General features: G+C 47.2%; 4 protein-coding genes across 5 annotated transcripts; 2 read left to right on the top strand and 2 right to left on the bottom strand.

Annotated features, from left to right (window-relative positions):
• Position 1: 1 nt before the first annotated feature.
• Positions 2–1,072, bottom strand: LOC117836382 (protein CHLORORESPIRATORY REDUCTION 42, chloroplastic). The gene is made up of 2 exons (XM_034715791.2): positions 472–1,072; positions 2–367 (listed from the first exon to the last, which is right to left on the bottom strand). Exons 1-2 carry the CDS (start codon positions 750–752, stop codon positions 238–240), a joined length of 411 nt encoding a protein of 136 aa, XP_034571682.1. The 5' UTR covers positions 753–1,072; the 3' UTR covers positions 2–237.
• A 1,843-nt stretch (positions 1,073–2,915) lies between these two features.
• LOC117839648 (uncharacterized) lies at positions 2,916–4,113 on the bottom strand. Its single transcript, XM_034720037.2, has one exon. It carries the CDS (start codon positions 3,848–3,850, stop codon positions 3,254–3,256), a length of 597 nt encoding a protein of 198 aa, XP_034575928.1. The 5' UTR covers positions 3,851–4,113; the 3' UTR covers positions 2,916–3,253.
• A 12,504-nt stretch (positions 4,114–16,617) lies between these two features.
• LOC117837812 (LRR receptor-like serine/threonine-protein kinase GHR1) lies at positions 16,618–21,975 on the top strand. 2 transcript variants are annotated; one of them, XM_034717587.2, is made up of 4 exons: positions 16,618–16,984; positions 17,074–18,204; positions 19,347–20,978; positions 21,067–21,975. In XM_034717587.2, the coding sequence occupies exons 2-4, from the start codon at positions 17,280–17,282 to the stop codon at positions 21,654–21,656; spliced, it is 3,147 nt and encodes a 1,048-aa protein (XP_034573478.1). In that variant the 5' UTR covers positions 16,618–16,984; positions 17,074–17,279; the 3' UTR covers positions 21,657–21,975. The 2 variants fall into 2 exon arrangements, with proteins under 2 accessions (XP_034573478.1, XP_034573479.1); XM_034717588.2 differs by having other exon boundaries at positions 16,618–18,204.
• A 69-nt stretch (positions 21,976–22,044) lies between these two features.
• On the top strand, positions 22,045–25,057 carry LOC117837813 (guanylate kinase 2, chloroplastic/mitochondrial). The gene is made up of 4 exons (XM_034717589.2): positions 22,045–22,632; positions 22,723–22,854; positions 22,936–23,127; positions 24,477–25,057. The coding sequence occupies exons 1-4, from the start codon at positions 22,045–22,047 to the stop codon at positions 24,813–24,815; spliced, it is 1,251 nt and encodes a 416-aa protein (XP_034573480.2). The 3' UTR covers positions 24,816–25,057.
• Positions 25,058–25,356: the final 299 nt, after the last annotated feature.

Raw genomic sequence — 25,356 nt, 5'->3', positions numbered from 1 at the left:
CTTGAAAAAGAAACACCCGAGTAAGTTCTAGCGTTCCCATTGAAAATTGCCTAGGGACAAAGTTTTGAATGTCTGTGAAACTATGAATTTAAACTCCAAGAACATTACACTAACAGCACGATTATGCTTGCGCGCTTTCGGCAGAGTTACATGCCATGAATCCTGCGGTTGCAATCACCTCGTTTCACTATTGACATGTTCGCACAGAGCGCGGCATGCCATTGAGGCATCGGTTTGTCATTCACCCCGTGACGACTCCTCGTTGTCTTCATCAGCATCCAAGGGCCTGAAAAACTTGCCGTCCAGCAGGTACATGCCGGCGGCGAGGCGCACGGCCCAGACGTCCTTGGGCTTCCGCGCCATGATCCTGCTCAACCAACGAAGTCACAAGAACGTCAGCGCCAAGACACTGTAGTAGTTAGTACACAGTTCGTTTTCTATTCTGATCGAGTACCAGAGTATATCACGTACCTTCCGACGTCGCCGGCCTTGACCTGGCCGCTGTTGTGCCGGAGCGACGGCACCGACGCCGCGGTCTTCAGCATCACGGGCGCCTCCAGGATGACGATCGGCGAGCCCACCTTGAGGTTCGATTTCGTGTCGCTTGCTGATGCAACGTCGCCGTTCGGCGCGCACCGGACGGCGACGCCGCGGTGACGCCGTCGCACGGGAGAAGCAGGGACTCGTGCTGTCGAGGAGACGTAGGGTGAAGAAACAGCAGTAGTTGCTGCCGCGAGCAATGGATGTGCCATTCCTACCCACTGAAGCAGATACAGAGGCAGGGAGGTGCTCGACAGTCTCTATGCAGCTATCTGCTAATGCAATTCTAGTTCCTGTGTTGCCAATCCTCCGTTGTTACTCCTTGCTGATTCGTGAGCGCGATGCTGGATTGAGGGTTCTGCTCCAACGTTTGGCTTCGACGGGAATGGCTTGATTGGTGGAGTAATCGCTGGTTTGAGACTGAGCTCTCCTTGTAGAAATGGTGCTGTGGTCGCGCCTTGTGGACTGTGGTGGCAGGGGTATCGAGGATGTGCTTCTGAACGGCTGAGAAGTGAACGGTTGCTGTGTGCCCTGTTGGCTTTTGCTCCCTCCTTATCCATTCCTTGTTCTGCCTAATCTGAAACTAGTGCAAATCTGACCACTGGAGGAGACGTCCCGGTACAAAGGTACATCGTCTCAGTTTCTGTACCGCCATTTCAGGACAACCTTGCGTCTCGGTAATTTCCCATGGTGAAAATGTGAAATTCGAACCTCTTTCCTGCAGAAATCCACGCTGACTGCGGAGCCTGCTGCACTGCACGTCTGCGCGCCTAGGTTCCACTTAGCACGGTTCATGCTTCTGGAGAAAATTTCTTATTTGACCATAGTAAAATGAGATTTTCTTATTTGACATCAAAAAATTTGAACTTCCTTATCTAGCACTGGGTTAAACTTTTATTCTTTGACACTACATTCTATTCCGTCGTTTACTCCAGTGAACGGTAACCCATGGATTCTCCCTCCCTCTTTTCTGGACTAAAACAACATCCAAACCATCTCCAAAATTCATGAAATTTTTAATAGTGATAAAACATATGGAGAAAACCCCATTTTTCATAAGAACAAATATGTAGCACTTAATAAACATTAAAATTAAAATTTACAAAATTAGACCTTTTTAATGATTAAAATGAAATTTAGGGCATAAAAAATTCTTTAAAAATAACTAATATCCTGATTGTGGGATTAAGTAATTTATAAAATTATTATATATGATACGTGAAAAAGAGACATTTGAAGTTTTTAATAGAAAGTGATTTTTTAATAAATACAAATGTCTCCTTGTTACTTATGATATGTGACAATTTTATAAATCACCTCACCCCCACAACATAAATATTAGGTATTCTTAGACATTTTTTTAGAAATATTTTTATGAACCAAAAAAATTAGATAATATGTAAAAGTAGAATAATTTGGTGAATTTCAGTTTTAAGATGTTAAGCACTGTATTTTTGTTTTTATTCAAAATGGATTCATCTCCATCTATTGTATCACTAAAAAAGTTTCATAAATTTTGGAGGTGATTCGGATATCATTTTGGTCAAGAAAATAGGAAGGGAGAATTCACGGGTTTCTGTTCATGCGACTTAAACTGACTGAATAGACGTTAGTGTCAAATAAGTCTGTTCATGCGAGTTAAACTGATTGAATAGACGTTAGTGTTAAATAAGGAATCAAAGTATAACGAAGTTCAAATTTCAATGTCAAATAAGGAAACGTCATCTTTATTTAGTGTCAAATAAGTAATTTTCTCTTGTTTCTATCGCCGCGAGCAGCTGACACCCTTAACCGGCAATTGTTGATCGATCAGTAACTCTTACTGAAAGCGAGGTGCAGCGCTTCCGTTGCTTGAAGTTCAGAGGTAGCAATCTTATGGCGGTTGGGGAATTGCGCTGAGGCCTGAACGTTATCCTCAGGCCTCAGGGACAGGGTCCTTCAATGATCCAATGGACAATTGTTACCTTGACGGCCTTTTCTGCTGCAATGACAGTTTCAGATTGTAATGCAGCCTCAGAGGATTCAGTCCTACAAGACGTGCGTGTCTTAGTGTCGGCACTTGCAATGTGAACGGGGGCATGTGGTTTTGCGGAAGTCGTAAGTGCAAAGAAACGGGCACAATCACTATCCCAAAGAGGATCAAAATAAAAGGCAGCTTTTTGTTCTTTTCGATCAGCATTTTCCCTCCTCTTTTCAACACCCACAGAAAGTCTCTTTACCATAAAGCACATGAATATAAGACCAGGTCACGAGCCAGAGGAAGTGAGTGGAGCGCGAATTTTTAGCGTTCGTTGAACTCGTAAAATCTCTACAAACTATCGAAAATCATCTGCCGTCACTGTTACGTCATGGACGTGTTGCAAAGCCACATATAGAACCAAGAAGAGGAAAAGAATAGAGATTTTTGTGTTCGAAACATAGTGCAATGCAATAATGCGAAACAACGGCCTCTCTACCTGTACCAGGGATAGACTTTTTTTTTTTACCAGCGCCACTTTTCTATACATGATGGGAGGCATACATTCAGATGCAACTGCAAAACTACTGCAATCGCCTGGTTCTCCGATTAACACTACACCCATAGAGGCCTAAAGCACTCATGGTCACCCCCATCGAATGATCATCCACGCAGCAGTTGCGGCTGCTGCTGCACACGCACGAGCTCACCTCGGACGGACTAGCGATCACGACGTTTTCATTGGGCAGTCAGGGCTCAGGCCACCTCGTTCTTCTTCCCGTACATGACGTTCCACGAGTCCAGCGTCGGGAACAGCGGCTGCTGCTGCTGCTGCTCCGCCGCGGCGGGCGTGGGCGTCGTCGCGTACGCCGTGGGGCCCGCCTGAAGGAACTGCTCGACGCCGAGCTGCGGCAGGAGGAGGCCGAGGCCGTCCTGCTGCTGCAGCAGCAGGTCGGCCTCGTCGGCGCCCGTGACGCGCTGCACCATGGCGCGGAAGGTGGCGGCGTCGGTGCTGATGTACGTGGTGGGCGCGCGCTTCGACGGCCGCGGCCGCCGCCGCTTCCCCGCGCCCCCGCCCGCCGGCCCCAGCCGGCACCGCGCGGACGACGACGGCGACGGCGACTGCGACGGCGCCGCGCTGCCCATCAGCGGAGGATGGCCCCCGAAGCCGTGCATCAGCACCGTCGTCGCCGCTGGCGGTGCCGCCGCCGTCGCGGCCGTCGCCTCGGCGGAAGGCTGGGGCACGTCGGAGAGGGAGAAGTGGAGCGCGCGGGCGATGGCGGCGTCGGCGAAGGAGCGGGACAGCAGCGCGTTCTGCGGCGCCACGCCGACGCAGGAGATGGCGGCGTCCATGCGTGCGTGCGTCCTCGGCCTCTCTGGCTCGGCGCTGGGTGTCGAGCTCGGGGTCTCGGTTTCGCAAGCTGCAGGCGGTGGCGACTTCGGGAGTGGGAACGGGCGGACTGGAGTGTGCGAGCGAGCGGCACGCGGGGGCTATAAAGGGCGCGGCTGGGCTGCGGGGAGGGCGGCGAGCCGGTGACGCAGCGTCAGCGTGGTGGGGGCGCCCGGGCAGGCAGGGAGCGAGACGCCCATGGGATGGCGTCGGAATCGGGCACATGGACGCGGACGGATGGGGCGCGCGCAGGCGGACAGGCGGTGTTGCGTGGTCGCAGCAACCAACGGCTGGGGGCGCAGGGAGGGCGGCAGGGGATGTGGACGTGCGTGATTGGCATCATGGTCGCATCGCTCTGGGGCAGCGTGCTTCCGTCTGATTTCTGAATGGACTCGGACCGAACTGTTGTCTGGTCTCACCGATCGGGTTGGTTGGTTGGTTGCCGTGCGTACGTCCTCGCGACCAGAACCCCGGTTTTGTCAAACGTCTAGAGAGTGGCGACTGGCGAGTCCCATCGCGACGATGGATGCGCATGCGCCTACACTTCCCCCGCTGGCTGCCCATTTCGTCCTACGGCAACCTGCAAGGCTGTTCAATTTCGGTTTCAACGTTTTGGTGCTGCTCTTGCCTCTTGAACATCAGCAGCGACCAGCGGGTGCTGTTTGATGTTCCGTACTAGTACGAGAGAGAAATCAAGTCAGGAATGTGAGTCACTAACTCGCCTAGAGTTAGTTTGGGACCAACGTATACGGAGACAATTGACCGTGCCCAGTACGTCGTCCCTGCTGTCGGTCGCAAGAAAACAAGTGCAAAGTGCACGCGAAGGGAGATCGAGTTCGTTCAAAGTTCAAAACACGATCTAGAAGCGATCTTCCTTGTGCGTCCTTTTGGAAAACTTGTCGTGCGTTTCTGGTCGCCTTTTCGAGATGCCCCTCGTCACCCCTCTCTCCTCTCTCCATCGCCAAGTGCGCCCTCTTCTTTCCTTTTTTTCTTTTTTTCTTTTTTTGCCTCTGAACATGATACCAGCAATCGCCTCAGTCACTGCGAGCGTGACAAGAGAACCTTCTGCGACGTTAAGTTAGAGTTAGCTTCAAGTTTTTCTAATAGGCTCCCTTTTTAGCACCCTTTTCTGATTGGTCAGTAAAGAGAGGAATGAATATCATGTGCCTTTCATGCATCTGAATATCTGATCTTCTAAATCATCTAATGCATCCTCGACGAAGTAAAGCATATATCCATTACAAATCTAGAAGAAAAAAATGTAAAGCATCGCCCAAAGGCCAAAGCTTTTGCTGCCACAGGCTGAGACCGGGTCTGTGCCTCTATTGAGTCGTGCTGCGTGGCGTCAGTTGGCACGCACAAGGTGTGGCAAATGGATTACGGATATACTAGTCCATCAACCCATGCGCCTGCACGGGCTAGCAATTTAAAAAGATATGAACATTAATATATAAATTAAAAAAGATATAATTAAGTGTTATTAGAAATCCAAAGATAAATTTTAAAGGACATAGGCTCATTAAAATTGCTTATCTTGGCTCTCCCTTTTTTATTGTCGTCATTTTCCTATATTGTAATTGATATATTTTGATTATTAGTGTCTGATTCTTTTTCTTTTCGTGTTCCTGCCACAATTTGTAAGAATTGTATTCCTTATGCATGTAAAATTGAAGACCTAGTGTTTGGTGTAGCTCATTTTCCATACCCTATTTTGATTTTATTAATAACTTTGATTATGGATCCTAGGCTACACTTAGTTACTACAATGGCACAAACATGTGTTTTTAGCCTACATCAAATTTTCTCCATCAAACATATGCGCTAAATTGTATAGATATTACAATTTTTTTTAAGAACCTTAGAGTTCACACATTGAACTATCAATATATATAGATATGTAACAATATTTTATGTCAAATATAAATATAATAAAAATCTATCTAAAGTAGGAACTTGCATATTTTTTGTCATGAAGTATTAATATAATTTAACAGGGACTATTGCTATTGTCATTGGTATGCGACTCATTAAGAAAATATTTTTCATGATCGTTAACCTATGGAAATTGACATGCTCACTGCTCATGCAAGCATATGCACACAATCCGTATGGTGGCAGTAATGCATGCTTACTATGAGATATTTTTGTTCACCTTTCAGTAAGAATGCTAGTGCAGGTAGTAAGAATTATTCCCAGTTGTAAAGTAAAAACATTCGTATTTGAAGTAGCATACACAGTTGTAAAAGTAAAAAAAAAACATTCTTATTTGATTTAGCAAATGTGATAACTTTTCAAGAAGGATGCTAGTGCGAGTAGCTTGGTATAATTAAGAGTAGCATATTATTCTCTATTTTTTTATGTTATATACTTATATTGTTACTTGTGTAATTACTACGTACCTCAAATATCAACTTTTATCCTGAGCAAGACGTCCCCTTCCTCATTCTACTGCATCGTTCTTGTTGCCTTCACTGCTGAACTGCTGGCAGATCGCATCAACCATTGTTGAGTTATATCATTCACGTTAAAAGTACATTAGATGTGCATTTGAGATTGTCTTTAACCCTTCTATCGGAATGGGCAGTGGCCACTGGCTGGTCGTCTGCCACAAGCTGCCGATGCAAGCATGATCTGCTTGAAGCTCTGTGCATCCACTGGACCACTGCCATTGGATCGTTCGTTCGATATTGTCTTCCACCTATTTTGTCCGTGGCCGCAGCTAGTAGTGCGCAATCCATCACGATGCAGATCCGATCCACTGCCCCGGGATCCAGATGCTGGAGTTAGTTGTTCATCATGACTCATGAGAACATTAAACTGTCGGATGCTGCAGTCACATGAGTCTGAGATTGATTTTGATACTAACCTTCTGTGATCTCCTTTTGGCCAGACGAATCCATCGTTCGGGGCTGCCAATCGGTGATATGCCTCAACCTCTTAGGTTACCTACGGCGCCGTGACGTACTTTGCCTGATGAAGATCCCAATAGATTACTTCTACGCATCTCCGATTGGCCTGGTTTCGTGCCTCCTCCTGATCACCAGGACTCTTCATTGTTTATATATGCTTGCTGGCATGAACTCCCGCTCTTGAACATCTCAAGTCGACTATTCCAAGGAGATAAGTTGATGCTATCATAGGTGAGGTGAGGCTGCGAGGGAGGGCGCTTAGCATCCGCGAGCAATGGAGCCAATCCGGTGACTATAGGGTTTGCCACTGAGGTGCTACATAACCATGTAGATTAACATTTAGCTCTCACGTTCATGCATAGAGATATATTAATACCGTACACATGAAGATTATTACAGTATATTTGGTTTATTGGCACATTAGTTGGGATCATGTGATCAGATTATGTGTGCTTTCATTATCATATATTCACGTGGAGATAGGTGGGTAATTCTTTGAGGTAACGTGGAGATATGGATTAAATATTTGAGGTAACTCTTTGGTGGTATAGGTGAGTAATTCCAACACAACAATTAGGGTTACGGTAATTTGTTAAAAAGCATAATAGATTCAAGGGCTATTATTTTCATGGATGATTAGACTCCACCAAATTGATGGTAGGGTGTTTTTAATTTTTATGAGAATGTCTAAAGTTCCTCTCTTTTTCTAGAGGTCCACCTAGGATTCTAGGTGTCTTCACATGAAGGTTTTAAAAGAAACCTCCAATTAGTAATAGTAAGATACTTGCTCCGGCTGCACTGGAAACTCTGGAGCGTGTTCAACTATATGCCCGTGCGTTAAAAATGGTTTCGAATTCCATCCACAGAATTTGCAGCAACGAGCTGGATGCACAGAGTTTTACATCCGCCCGCAAACTGTTTAGCAACCGGAACAGGTCTGAAGATTCCTCTGACTCCTGTCATCGTTGACGTTTGAAGAGCCCAACCCAACTGCTCCATGCATGATAGGCCAACTCACTAGGCCATACCTCCGTACTGCAATTGTTGCGACTTGCGACCATTATGCTTCCTGGATTCCTTTTGCGCTAGGCAATAGGCATGCCAAATGATATGGTAGCATCACAGTTCATAACTCTAATTCTGAAAAGCTCATTTACCTCCAACAGGCCAGTTATAGTTTTAGCTTAGGGGGTGTTTAGATACACCCCACTAAAATTTAGCACTTGTCACATTGAATGTTTGGATGCTAATTAGGAGTATTAAACATAGGTTAATTATAAAACTAATTGCACAGATGGAGTCTAATCCGCGAGACGAATCTATTGAGCCTAATTAGTCCACGATTTGACAATTTGGTGTTACAGTAACTATTTGCTATTGGTGAATTAATTAGGCTTAATAGATTCGTCTCGCGAATTAGCATAGGATTCTGCAATTAGTTTTATAATTAGCTCATGTTTAGTCCTCCTAATTAGTATCCGAACATTTGATGTGACACTACTAAAGTTTAGCCCCTACTATCCAAACACCCCTTAGTCACTGAAGAATAAAGCCAATCGGCCATTTATTCTACTGTAGAACATGGAGTAGTTTGGGGCAACACACAGCACTTGAAAACCTACTGCTGTAGTCATATGGATAGAGTCAGATATCACTGAAATGTTGCACACGCTACGAAAGCAAGGAAAATCTGAGAGCTCTTTTACGGTACACAATACTACTACTTAATGGTATATAGTATATACAAGATCTAACTGTTCATTATTATAGATAATTTAGTAATTATTATATTGTAAAAAGTGATATTTTAAATGGAATGGTCTTTTAAACTTTATGCTAGCATCAAAAATAAAATTATAGTGATGCCTTTTACCATGATAACCTACTACCCATTCCACAGCAGCAGTATATAATTAATCTTGATCGTCGAATATTTTTATACTAGTTGTTTTCAAACACTAATATAGCCTAGTATTATGTATCGTAAAAAAACCTTAAATCTGAACCCAAATAGCGTTCTATCGCGACAGGTTTACTACAAAAGGCAAATACCGGAGCAATAAGTTGTGTCGAGGCGAATGAAGCTATGTGGATGGGTTTTAACCCATTTTTAACACCGAAATGAAAAACGAAGACCTTCTTATCTCTTTGCCTTTAAAAGCTATAAGGTAAGTTATGTGAATGGGTTCTGGTGTTTTTCCTTTTCAGTTTTAACCCATTTTTACATGATATTTACCTTGATGAGGACGTGATGATATCAGTGTGTGGTAATCAACCACTGCCATGGCATTTCTGTTTACTTGGATTTGCAGGCACGTCAAGGCAGCACATTAGAATACTCCTCAAATGATACTCCCCACTTTGACTTTTTGCGTCTCCGTCTAGTCCACTTGGTCCTTTCTGTTGAATTTGTGACTGGGACTCTGGGAGCTTGGGGGTAGTCTAATCCAAAGCCCAATAGCCACAAACTGATGATACAACAGTGCATATATAATAATATACGTGCTAAAGCCACAAACATGATGATGAGTGGTATGATTTAAAAAGTCCTTTTATCCTTTGTGAGCAATAAATAATAAGGGGTAGGTTTGGATGATATCTCATTGTCTTTGATTTTTATGCATGGGCTATTGGGCTGCTTAAGAGCATCCTAACCTCATTCCCTAGCTAGTGCCTAGGTCAATGGCTGATCGCACCTAACATTACGGACAGGAAGCTGGTTCATTCTTCCAACAGATAGTGGCAAGTCTTTCGGGGAAAAAAAACAGATAGTGGCAACGATCGATCCAACAACGAACAAGAACTGAAAGTAGCCACGGTATACTGTGCCTATCAAAGATGTAATAAAGTCTGTTTTTTAAATAGAAATAAAAAATAAAAATTGCATGACTGGTACTAGATGTTTCATATTTCAACTTTGCTAGCCCCTAGTGCTGCTTACTGCTTCATGTGCATATCTACCCTTGATCTTCTAACGTACACAAAATCTTCTCCATAGTTGCTACTATAAATGTTTAATAATAAGTTTCCCATACACATCTATCATATCGCTGCTTTCATGCCGCAAAGCACGCCAAGCATCATTCTCCCAACAGCATGTGACGTGTACTAACAAACAGCAGTTAGCTAAAGCCAGAAGGCTAAGCAAGTCTATTTACGTGTTACAGTACTATAAGCACAGCACAGTACTTGTATATTGGCTGCAGGCCTGATGAAGCCTATAGTGGCACTATGATTTGTCCAGTTTATTGTTCATAGGTCAACCAATTAGGCAGACCGTGCCCAACCATGGCCAACTTGCATCCCTATTCTACTCGTCGTGATTCTGAAGTCCCTGAAGTACTCCTACATGCTTAGGTACGTTGGCAATGATGTCATGTTGAGGAGGTGCTTCATACAAACAAAGATTGGTAACACCATGAAATCCATGATGCAAGTAGATCAAAACTCACTAGCGCCCACGATACCAAATAAAATCACAAGAAGAGTAGGTACTACTGTTACAGACTTACAGTGTAAATCTTTCTTCATGGAGAAAATGCGAAAGGCCGGTTCGTTTTGGGGCTGATGAAAGGGGGCTGTACCTGTAATATCCCCGTCCTGAAACTAATGGGTTGGGCCAGGAAGCCTAGTCAGTCATTCTTCGATTGGGCCATATTGGGGAATATTGGCCAGAATGGGCCGTGAGCCACAGAGCCCAAGTATATCTATTATTTCTTCTTCCATTTCTGTTGTGCTGCAACAAAAAAGAAGCTCCGATTGCATCGTTTTGCGATTTTTTTCTTTTAAACCTTTTAAAACTAAAATTTTAAAAATAATCACTCTCAAACTTAGATTTCCAAAAATAGCACTTTTGGTCACGCCAAACGATTTGGCGTGACTCCCTATGCAATCACGCCACGTGTTTAGCGTGACCAAAGTTCCAGGCTAGCTGGCAAGCTCACCTGGCCAGACGCAGTCACGCCAAACGTGCTGACGTGATTGAGCAAGGCCAACCTCACGTGCACCGATCCCTTTTCTCTCTCTTCCTCTTCGTTTTCCTCGTTCCTCGAATCAGATCCACCTTGAGGGGAGGGCTTAGGGCACCTCTTCGTTTTCCTCGTTCCTCAAATCCAAATCCATTTTGAGGGGAGGACTTAGGACGCCTCAGGCGCACGGGGGAGAAAAGGGATCGGTGCACGTGAGGTTGGCCTCGCTCGGTCACGCCAGCTCGCTTGGTGCGACTACAGTCACGCCAATACATGTGCGCGTGACTGAGTCCGGCCAGGTCAGCTCGCTGGCAAGCGTGGAACTTCGGTCACGCCAAAACATGTGCCGTGCCTGTGTAGGGAATCACGTCAAATTGTTTGGTGTGATCAAAAGGGCTAATTTTTGAAATCTAGTTTGAGAGGGTTTATTTTTAAAATTTTAGTTTTAAAAGGGTTAAAATAAAAAAATCTCGTTTTGCACCAACATTTCATGCCGATGGCAGCCCTTTTTTTTTTATCACAGCAGCTGCTGACGGCTGACCTGCAGCTGGACACTCTACTGTTTTTTTTTTGTTTAAGCTAAACGGCTACACGATCGAGAAAACATGGCTCACGTATGCAAGTCACTACTGATACGCTTTGTTCGAAGCCTCAGCCCAGCCGCGACTCCCCCGGCGACAGGAACACGAAGACAACGCCGCCCGACCCGGCTGCGCAACGTCCGGCGCCGTAAGCCTGTAGCAACTCCGCCCTACTAGCCGTACTACCCATGTGCGGCGGGTTCGCCCAGGCATAAATCCACCCGTTGGTGTCCCTCCCCATCGGCCATCGCCGACGCCCACGCCCGGCGGACGGGCCAGAGCTAGCTTACCTTGCGTTACCTGCACTGTAGCCAGCCCTGTCCGGCCGCGGCCGTGCGGCTGGTCCTGGCCCGTCAGCATGGCCACGGCACGGCCCGTTGGGCATCGCTGCAGTGCCCAGCAGCCGGCCAGGGCATGTGCAATAAACCCAACCACGCGCTCCCATGCCCCCACCACCACGCACAGCGGCTGCGGCACGGGGGGGGGGGGGGGGGGGGGGGGGGGGGGGCGCCGTTAAACTATCGCCGTCTTTTTAGCTGTCCGCGCCGGCTTTTCACCTGCGCGCGTTTGTGCCGCGGGGACACGCCGAACGCTGTCTCGTCAATCGCCACGCCGGGCCTGCTCGACCTGCCGGTACCGGCCGGTCTTTTATGACCGAGAGGGGCCAGGGGCCGAAAGGTGAGAAAGGGTGCGGTCTTTCGTGTACGCCGGCCTGTATTTTTGCCTTTTTCATGAATGATTCAATCAATGAACGCCGTGGAATTACGAACGCGGGGGCGTACGGCCAGGATAGTGTCAGCGCCGAGGCACGGTTCCAGCTTCGGTGCTTGAATGCCCATTGATCATGTCCTTCGATTCCCCTCCTTCTGGCGATCGAATGGACGCCGCGTTTACTACGGGGAATAAATGTTGGCGTTCAGGGGGACTCTACTGGTACTCCATGTGACGATCAACGGTGCACGCGGTTGAAAACCAATGGTGATGAGTGAATACGATCTTAGGAGTGCCTGGCTGCGCCTACCCTACCTCCCTCCTCTCCTCCAGTGTGCAATGAGTGGGGCAGTGGGCTGGGCGATCGGCAAATCCAGAGCAAAGGTCCTGATTCCTGAAGCCTCTCGCAATGCGGGGGTGTTTGGATACACCGCATAATTTAGTACCCGTCACATCGGATGTTTGGATACTAATTAGGAGTATTATAGGAGTATTAAATATAGTCTAATTACAAAACTAATTACACAGATGGAGTCTAATTCGCGAGACGAATCTATTAAGCCTAATTAGTCCATGATTTGATAATGTGGTGCTACAGTAACCATTTGCTAATGATGGATTAATTAGGCTTAATAGATTCGTCTCGCGAATTAGTATAGGGGTTCTGCAGTTAGTTTTATAATTAGCTCATGTTTAGTCCTCCTAATTAGCATCCGAACATTCGATGTGACCCCTCCTAAAGTTTAGTACCTTGTATCCAAACATCCCGATGGGCTCGCCCATCACCTCCTAGAAGTAAGCGCGAGGAATAGCTCTCACCTGGCCCTTCCTTTCCATCATTGAGCGTGTGCAAAAGCCGATCCCCGCAGATCTCCACGCACACGCCACCAAAATATTGTACCCGCACAACCCAACCCACACCAGTCTCGGCAGATCCATCAAAAGCTGCGGCCCTACGATCCGACGCGCGAGAGGGCCGGGCCGTGCGTGCAGGCGCGCACCAAGAGAAAAGGCGGCACCGCACGCGGCGGTCCCTCGAGCGCCAGATCGATAATTCCCCGCGCCCCGCGGCGAGTGGCGCGCAGTTTGCCGGCCGCGGGCGCCGCTCGCTCCCCATCATTCCCTCCGCAGGGGAGAGGGACGGAGGGAGCGGGCGGTGACATCAACTCCGCTGTGCGGCTGTGCCTGCCCGCGCCGCAGTTTTTTGCCGTGCTCGTGCGGACGCGCGCTGCTTCCGAAACCGGACCGGGGGCGCCGCCCGGCTTAATTGAGCGAGCCATCACGCAGGTGGCCGAGGCGACCGCCAAGACACCCTTGCTGCTGTTGAGAATGGCTGCTACTCGCTGTCGCTTGAGAATGCTGCGTGGATCAGTGAGTGGGGTGTGGCGGAGTAGCTAGAAGGAGGCGTGGTAGGTGATGCGTATTGATTGCGGCGAAGATTACTTAATGATGGGAAGACCGCTTGCTGCGGCGGCAGTGCACTCGAGTTCGGTCCCGTGCGCCGCGATCGATGCCTGGAAGTAGTGCCGCTGATACCCTCAAAACAAAGAAATACCACTACTGCGTGCGTGATGCCCTGCGGTTTGTCCTGATTGCGCCCATCACCCTGTGCTTACTGCCGTAATCATCTGCGAGCTCGGGACAGCGAGCTGTCCCGGCTACCTGCGTCCCACTTGCTCGCCCATCATTACTACCACCAGGCGCCACTGATCTGATCCCCCCGCACTACCAGCGGTTTGTTCGCTTGCACAAGGCGCGTAGGAGGATGCATCCACGCTATCATGGTATCAAGGACAAGGTGCAGAGGTGTCGCAAGCGACTCCGAGTACAGATCAACAACGACGGCCACACCTCTCCCCCGTCTCGTCTCAGTACAGATCCATTACATAGTTACCTGTACTAGAATTAGGTAAATGTACCAATAAATATTATGGGAATGAACTCATGAAATTTCTTTAATTAATTACCTTACCAAATCAGCAATTTTACTGGTGTGACATTGAATTTAATGTTATGAAACTCTCCATCCAAACTAGCTAGAACCCACGAGGGAACGCTCTCATCCCTAGTGTCGTCACGGACACCGGACCACGTCCTGACGACCGCCCACCGAGCAACCCTGTTGTGTCCCCCTCCGGCCTCCCGAAGGCTGAACTCACCACGACCTCGGATCCGGCGGCGGCGACAGTCGCAGCAGCGCGCGTCGGCGTCGGCGTCGGCACAGCCGCAAGCGAACAAAAGCCGTGGATCAGCGCCACCGCGCGCTGGGCGCAAGGGAACAAAAACACGGCACGGAACGCGCGTCCCGCCGCGCGCTACCCGCGCACGGAGAAGCGAACAAGGTGGCTTTCGAACGGCGTCGTCTTGTAGCCTCCGGAAGGACCTCCCCTCCTCCTGTCGCGGATCCGAGTGACCTGGGAAAAGAAAACGACCGCTGAATTGTGTGAGAAGAAAGTCCAGGTGTCTCCATTTTTCTCTACTATTAAGCTTGTGCTCCGTCCTATGTGAACACTGTCCTGACCTGACCATCATGTTTCTTCTCTAAACAAAGGAGGGGGAGATCTAAGCGCAGTACAGAATAATAACACCGTGCCAACACCTCAAATTTTGTCCGATCCCTCCTGTTGTTTTCCTGCCGACTTAGGTCTCGTTCTCTCGGAACAGTATGGAATGCGATCTATTTCACATGGATTAATTTAATTTTGTTTAAAATTCGATTTAACACAAAATAATAGTTCGGTTCGGATCGGAATAGAGACGGTCTTGATTCTATTCCAGCTCATTTTGGTTATTCGGACCTCTTACGGTGCGTTTGGTTTAAGGGACGAAGTGGGACGGGACAAGACGATCCCACTTCGTCCCGCGTTTGGTTTGGAGACAGGTGGGACGGGAACATCCCCAGGAGGGAATATACCCTCCAGATGTGGGATGCCTCCATCCCACCAAAACGAGCGGACGGGGGCATCCCACTTCGCCCCCGTCACGCGCTGTTTATTCGCACCGGCGAAGGGTGTCAGGTTGGGCGACGGGCAGCCATCGGCGGAGGGGCTGAGCTTGGGCGGCGGACAGCCGTCGGCGGAAGGGGCGATTTTGGGTGGCGGGGGCGAGCCACCGGCGAGCGCGGGTGAGATCCGCCGCGGCCGGCGCGCGTGAGCTCACCAGGCGAGGCGCGGGGGCTGACCTCCACACGAGGGAGCTCGACCCCGGAGGGGCGGTAGCGACACGCCTACGAGCCATGGGCTCCGCGTCGGTGAGGTCGACCCCGGAGGGGTGGCGCCAGCGAGCCGGCGGGCTGCGCCTATGGCCTCCGCCCGGAGGAGCTCGCGAGGGATGAAAAAAAAAAGAAAAATATGGAATAGGCAATGACAAGTGGGTCCACTTTTTGATGACATGTAGGGTCCATTTATTATGCCTAACGGTGTTAAAATTGCCATCCATCCCATTCCCTCAATCTCTCGTACAAATAAAAAACTGGGACGAACTCATCCTTCTCAACCAAACATCAAATAGGATCGTCCTGTACAAAAAATGGGGATAGGATCATCCCGTCCTACTTTGTCTTCAAGCCAAACACACGCTTAGCGACCCGAAATCAATCCACATGTCTTGACCTTCGGAACGAAACCTTCCAGAATCGAGTGACATGACCGGATCCACTCATTACCCTTCAGGAACGAATCGATTCCATGATTCATGAACAACAAACGAGACCTTAATTAATCAGCTCACCGGAGTTGGTTGATTTGCTACGGAAGCGACCGAAGCTGGCAAAATCAGCAGTCAGCCACACGGCAGAGGCATGAAGAATCAACAGTGGAGGCTGGAAAAGCACAGGCGATTCGGCGATTACTAGTAGCTGGGGGGTTCATGGCGTCAAGGACAGCGCAGCCGCAGTGCCGCACCATGCTTCGCCTGCGCGCCGGCAGCCGTCGTGGCATCGTCGCCTCGCCTGCCTCCTATCACAGGCCACAGTCCTACACTGCTAGTCTGCTACAGTGCTACTGCCAGCGCATCCACAGCCCAGCTGGCAGCTCATGCTGAGTGGCAGTGTCGCCGTAGCTGACGCCTGGGGCCTGCAACGGGGGAAAGGGGATTAGCACCTGACGCCATTCCCCCTCGCGGTCTCGCCTCTAATCATGGCGGTATGAGTGCTACTCTTCACACGCTCAACAGTTTAGGAATCTCAAATCATAGGACCCGTCACGACAAAAAGTGGCTGGCACTGGGCTACCCCAACAGATCAATCCTGCCAATTACGCAAAAGAGGAGGGGAAGTAGAGTGCTTTTGTTGGAAGATGTTGTTAGCACCAGTGGGTGGCTATACTACTGTTATCTCGGATAAGAGTACGGTCGCTCGTGTACAAAAGGTACCTTTGTGAAGTAAAGCCACGCTGCCTCATTTTTTTAATTTCGGATTTCTGATTTCCGTCCCAAAAGGAATTCGGCAACTTTTTTCCCTGCACGGCCGCGCTTTTCGGTTGACAGTGCCAGTGAAACGCCTCGAATCATGTGTAGTAAAAGGAACGCGGTCACCGGAATCCCTTTCCAGCTGCTCTCCCTCCTCCACCCCTTCTCGGCTTTCCCCCCCTCTTCCTCCCTCTGCATTCCACCCGGACAGTGCCAGCAGTGTGGTCTCGCACATCGCACTGCTAGTGTACCACTCCCACTACTCCATCCACACTCTTACCCACTCTCTCCACACACGCCATTGCTGCTCCTCCTCGTCGTACCCCCAAATGGAGCGGCAGCAGCCTGCATTCCGCTCTTACCTCCCTGGAGCGCATTCGCTCCAGCATTGATACAGGGGAAGCTCCAGCGGATCGCCGGCCCCTCATTCTCCCTGCCGGATCCTCCACCCACCGGCCGCCGCCGCGACTCTGTCGGCGTAGAGGGGGTGGAGATCCGTCGAGGCCCATCTCTTGTCGTTGGTTAGTAATCCTTTGGATGAAGCAATTAGCACAGTGCCATTTCTTTTCTTGGATGACAAAATTCCAACTTGCTCTGTGCACATTTGCAGCGGTTTCCGTTTCTTGATGCCTCGGTTCCTGACTCCGTTCTTCCTGATTGCTCTCTTGTCGTGCCGGCATCCTTAATCCCTTCTCTCGGTTCCAAGGGGCTTAAACCCTACCCTATCCGCTTCATCTCAAGCTCAGTATTCCAAATTTTTTATCTCATTTGCATGAACATTGCTTCAATTGCCTGGCTGCAAAGAAGGGTCTTGCAATGCGGCTCATCTTCTTGTGCCTCTCGATTTGGGCCGTGTGTTATGCGGCCTCTTCGGTGGCTGCTTCAGACACGGAGGCACTGCTGGAATTCGGCAGGGGCATCCGGCAAGACCCGTCCCGCCGTGAGGCCACCGCCACCCCCTGGAACCCCACGAGCGCGCTGGACGCTGACGGCTGTCCCGTCGATTGGCACGGCGTGCAGTGCAGCGGCGGCCAGATTCTTTCTATCGCGCTTGACGGCATTGGGCTCGTTGGGAATGCTACCCTGTCGGCGCTTGCGAGGATGCCGATGCTCCGGAACTTGTCCCTGTCAAACAACAAGCTGGAAGGGTTCTTGCCGCGTGAGCTGGGTTCGATGGCGTCGTTGCAGCTGCTGGATCTGTCGAACAACAGGTTCTCAGGTTCAATTCCCCCTGAATTGACTAAGCTGGCTGGTTTGGGGCATCTCAATCTCTCTTCCAACGGTTTTCATGGTGCGTTGCCATTGGGTTTCCGGAACTTGAGGAAATTGAAGTATTTGGACCTTCGTGGCAATGGCTTCACCGGCAGATTGGATGACATATTTGTGCAGCTGCAGAGCCCAGTCCATGTCGATTTGAGCTGCAACCAGTTCTCAGGATCCTTGGCATCGATCTCTGACAACTCATCTATGGCTAGCACGCTTCAGTACTTGAATGTTAGCCATAATGTGCTGTCAGGAGCATTATTTGACAGTGATCCGATGCCTTTGTTAGACAGTCTTGAGGTGTTTGATGCAAGTTTCAATATGCTCAGTGGCAATATTCCGCAGTTTAACTTTGTCATCTCCCTCAAGGCGTTGCGACTGCAGAACAATAATTTTTCAGGCTCCATCCCAGAAGCACTCTTTCGGGAGACCTCTATGGTGCTGACTGAACTGGACCTTAGCTGCAACCAACTTAGAGGTCAGATAATTTTTCTACTCTGAGTCTCATGCTTATATTAAATATTGCATTCATCTCGCTTTTATGCATGCATCTTTCTCCACAACATATTATTACTAATGCTTGAACCAGCATATTATAATGAGATGCATGGAAAAGGTGGGCATTATGAAAACAATGGGTTTACTTTGTTGTGCAATGCGCTGCCATCATCTTGTTTTTTTTCCATAGACAATGTGTGTGGCTTCTTTTGTGAGCTGACAGTGCATACAATTTTAAAGCATACAAATGGTGTGGATCAGCTGAAACACCTAATACGTAGGAAGGGGAAATTGCTCATTTCCTTCTTCCGACTCTACACGGAAGTTGCTAACTACTACTACCTCCATCCCAAATTATAAGTCATTCCAAGAATCTTGGAGAGTCAAAGTATCTCAAGTTTGACCAAATTTATATGATAATATAATAACATTTATGATGTCAACTAAGTATCATTAGATTCTTCATCAATTATATTTTCATAGTATACCTATTTGATGTCATAAATCTTTATAATTTTCTCTATAATTTTGGTCAAACTTGAGATGCTTTGACCCTCCAAGATTCTTGGAATGACTTATAATTTGGAATGGAGGGAGTACGAGCTACTGTTATATGAATCACCATTATATTCCAAAAATACATCTTTTGTCACTAATTGCTCAATTTTGAGACTGTCAATGTGCACAGCTAAAGCAATGATGTTCTGCTAGTTGTCTCGTATTTTATATTATTCCTCTTTGGATCAACAACAGCAAGCAAAGGGAATAATATTTGCTGATCAAGTTTGGCCGTTTCCATACATGTCATACTAAACCAATAAGGAAAGTGGCAATAGGAAATTTAAGTTCTTAACAATGGTTTATCTGTGGTAGCTTGTTGATTGCAATTTTTTAGAACTATCAATTTGAGGTTTCAAGAAGTGATTCAATGTTTGTAAGATTCATAAACCTTCTCATTTAAAACGAGAATTGAATCAAATCCTAAAACATCTATTGTATATATACTTTGGCACTGGTATGCATGCTATGTCTTGAACCATTCTATTTCTATAAAATGCATAGCATTTTAGCAATCATGGAACTGATTGCCTCTAGTTTCTGTCCCTTTTTTCTCTTACACAGGTCCAATCAGACGTGTAACATCGACGAATTTGAAGTACCTGAACCTGTCATACAATAGTCTTGAGGGAGCTTTACCAATCACATTTGGAAGTTGTTCAATCGTTGATCTGAGTGGAAACATGCTGTCTGGGAACTTATCGGTTGCTCGAACATGGGGAAATTATCTCCAGATGATTGATCTGAGCTCAAATAGATTAATTGGAACTTGGCCAAATGAGACAACCCAGTTTTTGAGGCTGACATCATTGAGGATTTCGAACAACTTGCTAGCAGGAGAACTGCCAATTGTCCTTGGAACCTATCCAGAGTTGATTTCCATTGACCTCAGTCTCAATCAGCTACATGGACCTTTACCTGGAAATCTGTTTACAGCGGTTAAGCTGACCTTTCTAAATCTTTCAGGCAATAGCTTTGAAGGGAATCTACCCCTTTCGAATTCCGATGCCAAGAACTCGACTTCCATAGACCTGTCCATTTTCCCTGTGCGAACTTCAAACCTCTCATTTGTTGATCTTTCAAACAATTCTTTGAATGGCTCACTGCCAACAGGCATTGGTGATTTAAGTGCGTTGACATTGCTGAACCTTCGTCAAAACAACTTTACTGGCCAAATCCCAAGAGCAATCACCAAGCTTAAGAATTTGCTATACATTGACTTATCAAGCAACCATTTCAATGGTAGCATACCTGATGGCCTCCCTGATGAACTTGTTGAGTTTAATGTCTCCTACAATAACCTGTCTGGCTCTGTTCCGAGTAATTTACTTAAATTCCCAGATTCATCCTTCCATCCAGGGAATGAATTACTCATTCTTCCTCGCTCTGAATCACTAAATGGCTCTGACAAATCAGATGAGGGAAGGCACGGCATGAAGCGTGGAATTCTATATGCATTGATTGTATGTGTTGTTGTATTTGTTACCGGGATTATTGTGCTTTTGCTTGTTCATTGGAAGATCAATAGCTGGAAGAGTAGTGAAAAAGGTACTAACCAAGGTAAACAGCCTGTAACTCAAGGTCAGAGTGCTCATAGAAGTGCAGAAACTTCAACAACTGAAATGCATGATGTATCATTAGGATCGTCGCCTACTGCACAGTCTGGAGCTGTTTCATTGCCTGGAAGGGAAAGACATCCTGAATCCCAAGATGTGCCAGTTGATGTTGCTTATTTCAATGAGCCAATTGGTAGTAGCTCAGCCCTTAAAGACAGCGCTACATCATCAATGCCTTCTTTGTCATCATCACCACCTGATGCGTGCACCCAACATCGTCACTCTATCTTTAGAGTGCACTCTCCTGACAAACTGGTTGGGGATTTACATCTCTTTGACAATTCAGTTGTGTTCACAGCAGAGGAGCTCTCTTGCGCCCCTGCTGAGATAATTGGCAGGAGCTGCCATGGGACATCCTACAAGGCTACACTTGACAATGGGTACATGCTGACAGTGAAGTGGCTGAAGGAGGGCTTTGCTAAGAGTAAGAAAGAATTTTCCCGTGAAATAAAAAAGCTTGGTAGTGTTAAACATCCCAATCTTGTTCCACTGCGAGGCTACTACTGGGGCCCTAAAGAGCATGAGAGGATCATCATATCGGATTATGTAGATGCCACATCTCTATCTACCTACTTGTCTGGTAAGATGGTTTCTTCACTTCTTCGCTCATCAAATTCTTCCAGCAGACAATCTGAACATTTTCTGATGAATATTTTGATCCTCTCCAGAATTTGAAGAGCGGAATCTCCCACCTCTGTCAGTAGGCCAGAGGCTGAACATTGCAACCGACATTGCCCACTGTCTAGATTACCTGCACAATGAGCGTGTTATCCCACACGGCAACATTAAGTCATCGAATGTCCTGATTCAGAACTCCACTCCATCTGCCCTGGTAACCGACTACAGCCTTCACAGGCTGATGACTCCGACGGGCATGGCCGAGCAGGTCCTCAACGCTGGTGCCCTAGGATACTCCCCGCCTGAGTTTTCAAGCACCAGCAAGCCATGCCCATCTCTGAAGAGCGATGTATACGCTTTTGGTGTGATTCTGCTCGAGCTGCTGACAGGGAAGATTGCTGGTGAGATCATCTGTGTGAATGACGGCGTGGTTGATCTGACGGACTGGGTGAGGATGCTAGCACTGGAGGAGCGTGTCTCGGAATGCTACGACCGGAACATTGTGGAAGCTGGGAGCTCAGATGGCGCCCCGAAGGCGCTGGATGACATGCTGCGCATCGCGATCCGATGTATCCGGTCTGCGTCGGAGAGGCCGGAGATCCGGACGGTGTTCGAGGACCTCTCGTCCCTGTCGTCGTGACCGGAGTTCTTGGTAGTGTACATCTCGTACTTACATCAGCTTGTGGAAACTCGGAGAGGGTATACTAACAATTGCTAGGATTTTGTGGTGATGTGTGTAGTATCCTTGAGCATTCGTTGTTTGGGTTGCTCTTCCTGGGAATAGTCGATTCGTTATTAGTTAGTCCACAATTTTTAGCAGTAGATGGTTGTGAGAATAAGTTTGTGCATTGAGATTTCAGACATCAGAAAGGAAAAATAAACAATGATGTAGTGATTTGTTGTTCGATTTGCTGCTGCAGCGCTTGTAATTGATCAGGCAGCAACTTTTGTGACAGTAATATAGTTTCTGACAACCATGATGAGTCTTTAGCTGGAGGAACAAGGGCAGATTATCCTGGTGTTGCTTGATGCTTCCATGTATTTGGTTCCTGCAAAGATGCGCGGCAGATTCTTGCTTCACAAATAAACAATGCATTCAAGAGGAAACTTTGGGGCAAGAACATATGCTTTGTCAACTGGGAGAGGGACGTATTTCAATGCGTTGTCAATTCTCTTCTTGTGCTCCCACAATTTCTCTTTTTTCTTTTGTTTCAAAGAGGGCCATAGCAGGTAGTCTGACCATTACTCAATTCGTTTTATCCCTAGAACACGCCATTCTCGCGGCAGAAAAGCCCTCAAAAACCTCTCAAACCCCTCTGCCATCGGCCATCCTTTCCTTTCCTACTCCAATCTCCAATCCCCGCACCCGCCGCTCCCCTCCGCCACCCTCCCCCTCTCCTTCCAGAACCTTCTCGATGCTTCTCTCCCGAAGGTTCTCCTGCGCCCTCGCCCGCGCCCCATCCCTCATCCGGGGCCGGCCCCTCCCGCCGCGCGCCGCCCCGGCCACCCCTCCCGCGTCCCGCCCACCGCCCCGCCGCCTCATGTCCTCCTCCTCCGCTGGGTGGCAGCACGCCTCCCGCCCCCCTCCGCCGCCGCCTCACCCCGGCGCCGAGAAGGTCCTGGATAACACGCTGACGCTGTCCTTTTCTGCTCCTATCTCCATCGCCTAACGCGTCCTGAGGTGTTCGTTTGCTGTGCCACTGCAGGATCAGCTGTTCCGGGGACTGGAGGCGGCGCTGGGCACCACGTTCAGCTCCGAGCCGCTGGCGCCGCCGCCGCAGCCTATGATCCTCGTCATCAGCGGACCTAGCGGTGTCGGCAAGGACGCCGTCATCAAGGTGATACCCTGCAACCGCAGTGTTGATTCATGTCTGGTTTCATCCTTTGGTTTTACAATGCCGGATTGGTTTGCTCTCCAGAGGCTCCAAGAGGAGAGGGAAGGGATGCATTTCGTTGTGACCGCGACAAGCAGGGCGATGCGGCCAGGTGAAGTTGACGGGAAAGACTATTACTTCATCACTAAGGAGGAGTTCCTCACGATGATTGAGAGGGATGAGTTGCTTGAGTACGCTCTTGTTTATGGGGAGTACAAAGGGATCCCCAAGCAACAGGTATGATGTCCTGGTTGTTTGTTTACACCACAATTGTTGGTTTGCTTTCAGAATTTGTGTACATGGCCATGCTAGATAAAAGGTATGACTTCCGAGTTAGGACAAGGAATACCTAATGATTAACGATTGCCATTGTACACTGATAATGGTTTGCTTATGCACTTATGATGTTATGTTTATGCAATATGAGTAACTAGATATTGTATCATTGCTGAAAATCATGTTGTACCTTTAGAACAAGAGGTAAGTGTATCAGTGGTGAAACTAAAGTTTTCATTGAAATCGTTGTAGACTCAAGTGACGAAAATAAACAAACAAACATAGAACCTTGAATTGCATGGTACAAAAGTTCAACATATCCAAATTCAGAAAGACGGCAATTGCCTGTTCGACTTGAGAAACTATCCCATCAGTATTTCCTTTCCCAAAACACATATGCAAAAGAGCAGCACTGTTGACCTAGTACCTAATAGAAATGTAACTCATAGCACACAATAATTTTAGTTACAAATATTTGCAACCTTTAAATTCCAGAATTATAATGAATGTTGTGGCTAATAAAACTTTAACCACCTTTCAACTTGTTAGATTATCTAAGTAATGTCTTACTAGGTTAGTCTGATGGTTTATAACTGTATATGTATACAGAGTTAGTCACAGGACTTGTGTGAGCTGTGTAGGTTCAACTCCTTGTCTTACCCCAGCTCTGTGAAGCAAAGAACAGGGTTCACTCCACTTTATTTGCAAAGCAGCTCAGCTCCTACCATAGCTCACAAGACTGTAATAGTATATGTGTTTGCAACTGATTGTTATCATATTTGCTACACATATCAAGTCAATTTGAGCTATGGGTACAACTATGCTTTGAAATTTGTTGAAAAACATTACCGTACCATGATTTGGGCATGGCACCTTCCTTGTAACCGTCACGGGCTGACGGTTTGTGAATAATGATTGATTTAGTCCAGTGGTAAGTTCTATTCTGCCATTTTTGCCTCTTTTGTGATGCTTGATAGGAGGTTCAAACTCCCATCATCTAACAGATTATTGCGTTAGTTAATTTCTGCAAATTCTATCTTTCATGTTTTGCTGTCTCTGGTATGCCAACAATCAGTATGTGTTTTCTCCCCTTCATGCCAGCTATGTTTTGATTGAAAGAATTTGTAAGCATTTATTGAACCTAAGGACATCATTTCTGAGCAGAATGGACTGAATGAATGATCTAATCCACATATTCACCTAAGAAATTGTGTCTTGGTGTTTTTGGGTAAAAATACTATACAGGTCTGAAGGAGTGGTCTATCTACACAAACTTGAAACTTCTAATACATATTACTTTTGGCATCCAGATTCGCGACTACATGGCAAAAGGCTGTGACATTGTCTTGAGAGTGGACATTCAAGGAGCAGCAACTTTGAGAGAGATACTCGGTGAATCTGCAGTTTTCATATTTTTAGTTGCAGAGAGTGAAGAGGCACTTGTTAAAAGGCTAATCCACCGTAAAACAGAAACGTCAGATATGCTTCTTGTCAGAATTGCAACAGCCAGGGAGGAGGTGAGACGCATGCAAAATTTTGACTATGTGGTTGTAAATGCTGAAGGGAAGCTTGAGGAGGCTGTTAAACAAGTGGAGTCTATCATTGATGCTGAGAAGGCTAAAATTCACAAGCGGCCTGTCAATATCTAACCTAAAGCTCATGTGACCTATGGCTAATATATTCATCTGTTTGAAGGAAAATTGTCTGTACGACTGAATCTGTCCAAGTTTGCTGAAGTGTGAAGGAAATTCGTTACAACAATTTGACTAAGTTCAGGTTTGAGTAGTCAAAAAGTTCAATGGACTGCAGAGTCATGGGAATATAACATGTTATCTTAAGCAGTCTTCCTTGTGATACTTTACAGGATGTATATTCTATTTACTTTTCATTATTTGTCTCTCTTTTTTTTTCTTGACGGAAGGTTGTATTCCCTCCATTCCAAATTATAGGTCGTTTTGTTTTTTCTAGATGCATAGATATTATTATGCATCTAGATATAGGATTTATCTAAGTGCATAACAAAGTATATAAATCTAATAAAGTCAAAACGACCTATAATTTGGGTCGGAGGGAGTAGCAAACTTCCTAGTTCTAACGGAAGGGCTGTAACAAACTAGTTCCGGATGAAATCTTAAATGATGTTTTTTCCCTTTCCATACTGATTAGCGTTTTACTGGGCTGCCTGCCTGC

The sequence above is a fragment of the Setaria viridis genome, chromosome 9 (assembly GCF_005286985.2).
Source record: "Setaria viridis chromosome 9, Setaria_viridis_v4.0, whole genome shotgun sequence".
NCBI classification, from domain to species: domain Eukaryota; kingdom Viridiplantae; phylum Streptophyta; class Magnoliopsida; order Poales; family Poaceae; genus Setaria; species Setaria viridis.
Note: the sequence above shows the minus strand (reverse complement) of the source record. Positions and strands in the feature narration are given on the sequence as shown.

Bases quoted from the DNA above. Each gene is read 5' to 3' on its own strand.
- LOC117836382 (XM_034715791.2), bottom strand. From the start codon at position 752: ATGGCACATCCATTGCTCGCGGCAGCAACTACTGCTGTTTCTTCACCC. The intron at 368-471 runs GTACGTGATATA...TTGGTTGAGCAG, and splicing joins AAGGCCGGCGACGTCGGAAG to GATCATGGCGCGGAAGCCCA.
- LOC117839648 (XM_034720037.2), bottom strand. From the start codon at position 3,850: ATGGACGCCGCCATCTCCTGCGTCGGCGTGGCGCCGCAGAACGCGCTG.
- LOC117837812 (XM_034717587.2), top strand. From the start codon at position 17,280: ATGCGGCTCATCTTCTTGTGCCTCTCGATTTGGGCCGTGTGTTATGCG. The intron at 18,205-19,346 runs GTCAGATAATTT...TCTCTTACACAG, and splicing joins TAGCTGCAACCAACTTAGAG to GTCCAATCAGACGTGTAACA. The intron at 20,979-21,066 runs GTAAGATGGTTT...GATCCTCTCCAG, and splicing joins TCTATCTACCTACTTGTCTG to AATTTGAAGAGCGGAATCTC.
- LOC117837813 (XM_034717589.2), top strand. From the start codon at position 22,045: ATGCTTCCATGTATTTGGTTCCTGCAAAGATGCGCGGCAGATTCTTGC. The intron at 22,855-22,935 runs GTGATACCCTGC...TTTGCTCTCCAG, and splicing joins GCAAGGACGCCGTCATCAAG to AGGCTCCAAGAGGAGAGGGA. The intron at 23,128-24,476 runs GTATGATGTCCT...TTTGGCATCCAG, and splicing joins AAGGGATCCCCAAGCAACAG to ATTCGCGACTACATGGCAAA.